This window comes from Opisthorchis viverrini (genome assembly GCF_000715545.1).
Source record: "Opisthorchis viverrini unplaced genomic scaffold opera_v5_99, whole genome shotgun sequence".
NCBI lineage: Eukaryota > Metazoa > Platyhelminthes > Trematoda > Opisthorchiida > Opisthorchiidae > Opisthorchis > Opisthorchis viverrini.
In genome coordinates this window covers 282,541-288,598 of record NW_008751754.1, presented here as the reverse complement: position 1 = coordinate 288,598, position 6,058 = coordinate 282,541, and the positions used below count along the sequence as shown (strand labels likewise).

Sequence of the window (6,058 nt, the reverse complement as noted above, 5' to 3'; positions counted from 1 at the left end):
GGGCGAGTGTTTGTCCGAATCTTTGAGCCTACACGTTGGAAACATATAGTTACCGCAACAGTTTCAATCACCAAAAAAGTTCCAGTGCTACTGCTCTGAAGCTGTTCACTAAGGGGCTCCTGCATTTAGGATATCCATTCCACATGCATGCACGATGTTTCTGCATTCATCTGACAATTTCCAGTCATTAGCGAGTGAAAATAAAGGCAACGTACATAGAAAGAAATATCTTCAAATGTGACAATGCACAATGTATACGGACAATCAAATTCTGAGTACCGAATCAAGACTGTGGGTCGAATAAGGCCTCGAAGATGGTCGCTAAAAACACACAGAAAACACAGAAAAGGTGTCCGAATGAAGAATTGCACAGACAAAAGAAGAGGAGCCAGATAACAACATGGAGCGCAGCAGATCACACGTGGTCTTGAAAATCTAAGGGACTCAGTGGATCGATAGTCTAATTCGAAAAGTAAGTGCACGTAGAAAACACACCGCAACACTGTCATGTTTACTCTCGAACGTGACGAACCCTTTGTTGCCAAACCACAGGAGGAACAAGGGTACACTAAGTTTTCGAGCGGAAAGGGCATGAGCGAAGGAAAGTTACAGACACATCGATGACGTGCTCCACCGCCACTACTGTGTCTTTGATTTGTCATCATCACTTTGAGGAGTGGCACCACCGTTAGACTGTGACCCATTGACTTTCCGTGGGAACATGCGTTTCACTATTGGTCTCAGCAGGGGCCAAAGGACGTAGATGAACCCGATGAAATAGGTTGATTTCAGTACCTTCGGAAAGAATCAACGGATAAGGAGTGATAAACATCCCAAATTGACCATACATAGAATGGGAGAGAATGCTCGCAAAAATGAGTATCTCAGTAAAAAAAAAGCAGTTGGAAACAAAAGCCTAAAGATCTTAACCGATGATTGAAGTAAACCCGTGAAACTCTGTATGGATGAAGTACGAACGCAGTGATAGATAATCGTAAGTTCCTCGAATGAAGCATGACACTAAGTCTCTAGGTAAACAACCTCAAATGTAAGAACGAGACGTGCAAGGTGAGCCCTACGATCAAAGCAAACAAGACATTGTGTTGAAGAAACATCCAAACCAGGACAATACAACAGAAGGTGAGTAGTATTTCCAGCGCCGAAAGGCAGCGCTGAAAGGCAACGATGAAAGAACAAGGTTACAGGGTCTGGAATACATTTCAAACTTAGTATGATAGCCTTATGAGAATCGTGGAGAAATTAGAAACGGAAATAAGTGGTCGCCAAGTTAGTTAACAGAAAACAGTTACCTGGCCGGCTCATTGCTGCCAACTAATCTATAACGGGTCATATAGACAAAACGTGTGCGGACAAAGTCCGGTGACTTAGTGTCGAGTTTTGATTCTCGCTAGGCAAGGCTAGACACAAACTTCGGGTAAAGTGCTTTCGTCTAAATAGATCTGGATTTTGGAGTAGTGACTGTCTCTCAGTCATGCCCAAGATCTTTACGTTCCCGACTTTTGACTTTGTAATAAGGTACACGGTATACAACCAAAAAGATATATTCTGGTGTGAAACAATCAATTGGAGCCAAATTCTAACGGCTTTATCATCTCTCACTTATCAAGTACCTAGACGATCTTTCAACCCGTTTATTGGTTGTCCTGTCGCTTGACCAATACATTTGGCTGAACAACACACTCGACTTTTAGAAACGTACTCACACACACATGTGATCATAAGAGTCAACTTGTCCTTGAAGAATTCTAGAATCACCGGTCGGTTGTTGAAGGTCAATCCTAGGAGCACAGTGGATGATCGGCGAGAAAATATATCGCAAAACGACTACTAATAAAGGACTAGCGACAAGTTGCTCACGATAAGGGTCCCATGAGATAGGACGCTAAACACTCACAAGTAATCCCACCACTTTCACCGATGCTGTTATTGAAATTTGGAAGTAATACTAAATACCAACCGCTGCTATCTTTGTTAACAATTTCAGAAAACTCATGAAGGTCCGAAAATGGGTCCTGTAAACATGCCTCCACGGTTCGACTGATCTGCATACCGATTTGGTTTTGAGGGGGAGACTCACCTGGAACCCAGCTGATGTTCTCAGTCTCCCTGAAGAACCTCAAGAAGGGGGAAACAGATCATAGGCTGTTGAGGGTTTTTCAGCGACCTCGTGAATAGTCTATGACTATACGAGGTTATTTGTAACAATATCCTTCTCATGGACAGCAACCATTCATTCCGGATGCAAAGGACCTCACGAAGCAAGCAAATCCGACAGCCTTACAATGCGTAAAGGGAATGGAAAGTTTGTAGTCACGTAAGGATGGTGAGCGGCGCGACCACTGACTTATAGTGTGTTGGGAGCTACATGTGGAGTTAACACACATGTGAGCATTTTCCCGGAGCGGCTCAGCTTGTGGCATACGTATCCGACATGTGAGGTCACAGGCATGAATCCCCCAATTGGAATCTATTTTGATGCTTGCATCAGGTAAACAGTATTCCATGACTATGGCCTAAAACAGTAAAATCCGTACACAACTACAATATAGTATCGGAGAGGGTCGTTAGATAAGTCATGTTTCAAGTGCCATTTTCATAGGAACTGTTGTCAGAGCCAATCCGGGTGTTTGCGCCGAACTCAACCTTATTTGATTGGACACACGTAATCACAAGCCCACTTCAACTTTTTCAACTAGGTGCTACCTCGTGCGCGGCACATTCAGCGGTCAACCTCCATCGCGGTTTGACGGGTTCGGCCAAACTGACAGACTTTTCACGAGATTATCATTCCCTGCCAAGGAACGCGAACTGAGCTTCCCAAATAGCCCAATGGATGTCGGGATGAGCTAACAGCGCCATCATTCAAAGAGCCACTTCAGTTAGAAATCCAGGGACGAACGATGTTCATAGCATGAATACGCCAACGTACTACCATTTGCCGGACTGGAGCAAACATGTGTCTCAAATGTTTACACAATAGGCTAGTCTTGACGAACAAAGCGCAAACATCGTTTGATCTAACAATATTGACACATGAGTCTAAGGAGCTAAATGCGTTACCAGTCCACGTACGTTGCACTGTATGGATATGCGAGAAATGGCATGATAAAGCGGCCATAAAGAAAAAACAAAAGTCTTACCGGAAACCACAAATGGTATTGTAGCAGATAGAATGCCGTCAAGGGGGTGGCAAGCATGAAGAGAACGTGCAATTTGCCCGTAACACTTGTCAGTACAAAACCTGGAGTGGTTTTGTACAAAAAGTCACCAAACTTGGAACGTTTCACTATCAGAATAAACTGTATGAAAAAGAAAAGGGTGTGAGGTGTTAAGTAATGGAAAAACAACAGCGTGTGGACGACGGAAAGTACAACAGATGGGATAGTTCAGGACAACCATTGGACTAACCGGCCTCCAGGAAATCGGTTGGAAACAAGATGTTTCGGATAGGCTAATCAACCTAAAGCGCGCCTGTCACCTGTGAAAACTACCACGCCCAACGGTGCATTGCTGATACCACCCCAACTGGTGATGGAACGTTTTGTAAGCTATTTGCCAGGCCTGGCGAACAGACCAACAGTCACCTGATCAACAACCAGTAAACGCAGACGAGTCACCGATATTTCGATATATTTCCAAACTGGTCAGTGTAATAACACACGCAGAAAATACCAGAAGGCAGTTGGTACAACAGCAAAGTTGTACTCCGCGACGTTGGACCTCAGAGACCCATACCGTATCAAAGAGTAACAAAAACAATTTGATTTGCCCAAACAAACAGCTATCAGAATTGTGACGATTTCCAATCGAAGCTCCAAACCGGTTTGGAATGACGGAATGGGTAATTCTAAACCATGAAAAGTGTAGATTTCGGGAACAATTCATGAGAGGACCTAAAGACAATCAAGGACTCACATCTCGTTCCACAGCGATAATGATGAATTCAAGGGCAAAATTCACAAAATAGCCCGTATATGTTCCGTGCCACAACGCGAGGAATGTCAGAGTGCACAACTGAGATAGTTGTTTGTTGCCCAGGAAACGGAGGCGTTTGTAAACATACCTTGAAAGCGACAAAAGCGATTAACGAAGAGATGAAGTGGAACGAGAAAATCGTAAAAATCGATACCTAGTACATGTTCGTTTGATGCACTGGAGCTGTTGAGAACTGTTGAAAAATCAGCAGTGCCGAACTGGAGTGAGTCAAACGATTCTGCAAAGGAGTCAGCTGAGTTTAACATGAGCTTACCAAACAATGTAGTTTCAACGCACAAAGCTGTGACAGTGGCTCTTGACTCTTTTCTTGTCACTCCCGCTTTTATTCAATTCATCTTATTTGCTGAAGGAAAAACAGCTTTGCTTGTACTAATGTGAATGATGTGTTCACAGCAGTGAGCTGGCTGGAAATACTGTACTGAGTCCACCGGGTCACCAACAACAAAAACCAAATTAGAAAGTGCATAGCACGTACCACACTATTTGGAATCGATTGCTGCTTTTTATTTGGTCAATAATGCGAGGAATGAGAACTCAGGAAACCTACTAGAACAGAGTAGTTCACTGTCCAGTTACATATTGGTTTTGTTTTTTACAGAAGAAGCATATAGGCACTCCCGGAGCTTATTTTCAAGTTACTAGAATTCCGCCTGCTCGGCTATGGAATAAAATTCACAACCGACCAAGCTGACTGATGGAAGCGATAATAGCGGAAAAAGTCAAATGAATATATTCCCCGGCTGGGCTAACATACTACTCATAAGGCTGCTGAAATCTCTTCGAAAACCCACGACCGGTTTCGACCTTTTTGAGGGTCGTCAGGTTGGCGCAGTCCGAAAGTGTCTATCAACCTTAGGTTCTGCTTAAACCCACACTGCATGGAATTCGCCAACCACTCCCATCTACACACTGATTTGGTTTTGACGGGAAACTCAACTGAATCCAGCTGATCTGCTCGCTTATGATGGTCATCTTCATCAAAATGGCTCAAGTGTTTACAATGCGAATTTACTGACCGGAAGATCCATGGTTCGAACCCGACCTCTGCCCCCTCAACTCCCCCTGTCTAGGCTTGGGCAACCTAGCAGTATCCCAGCCCTCGTGCAACCTTTGGATGGCATGGCAGTTGGGCACCGAAAGGGTGCTACAGCTGAAGGATTTTTTTCTTCATCATAAACGAGAGAGTAGGTGGAATCAGTTGATTCTCTCATCAAATTCTCTCACCAAATTAATGTGTAAATGAGAGTACTTGGTAGTATCCTCTAACTGTTCGCCACCATTCTTTCCCCCCTCCCTGATCTGCTGCTAATTGAAAAAAATGTTCAATTAATTTTCCTCAAAACTGAAGTTTGAACAAGTTCAAACACATGCAATGAAAGTAGGGTAGTCAAAGTGATTGACAGAACAAAGTACGAGGAGTCCATGAGAGCGGTACAGCCGGCCGGCTACTCTGTAGCAGTCCGTTTTCAAACGAATTGTCATCAGAAAAGCAGCAGATACTATTTTCTACCGACCTACCGTTTCTTTTCCGGAAACAGCGAAAGAAGCAGCAAGGCGACTGACAAACAGAGAGAATGATGCGTATGCCCCAACAACCCCATAATTACGAGTTACAAGAGTGTTAATGAGTCTCGCGGATATTTAGAATTTTGCAAAATTGGTGAAAGCTAGTTAAATGGGTGATCATTTGGCGTTGATGAACGATAGTTGGATAGGAAATAAATACGTTTGACACACCGAGCATGTACGGTAAATCAAGCTAGTCGGTGGTAGGATCAACCCCATTTAGAGTGACTGTTTACTTGAAGATATAGGCATCTCGAAATAACAGTGGCAATCTAGTACGAGTTCCTCTTCTCCTGTCCTGCACAAGAGAGTCTACCTATTACTGGCTGTGCATGCGCGCAATTGAATCACCATTGCAAACTAGTGTCCAGACACGAAGAATAATTGCTCATGAGAAAATAAACCCGTGTTATCAGTGCAAATCACAGGTTCTACACTGTCATTTTGGTAACCATCCCTACGCGGTAACAGAGCA

The 6,058-nt window shown here is 43.7% G+C and overlaps 1 protein-coding gene across 1 annotated transcript in view; it reads right to left on the bottom strand.

The window, feature by feature from the left end:
• Positions 1-257: 257 nt before the first annotated feature.
• T265_05273 (hypothetical protein) overlaps positions 258-6,058 on the bottom strand; it is a gene marked incomplete at both ends in the record, with an annotated part of 39,371 nt that continues 33,570 nt past the window's right edge. The window contains 3 exons of the mRNA XM_009170248.1: positions 258-795; positions 3,162-3,320; positions 3,937-4,084. Of these exons, the coding sequence (XP_009168512.1) occupies positions 640-795; positions 3,162-3,320; positions 3,937-4,084 (463 nt within the window). The remainder of the gene's footprint in view (positions 796-3,161; positions 3,321-3,936; positions 4,085-6,058) is intronic.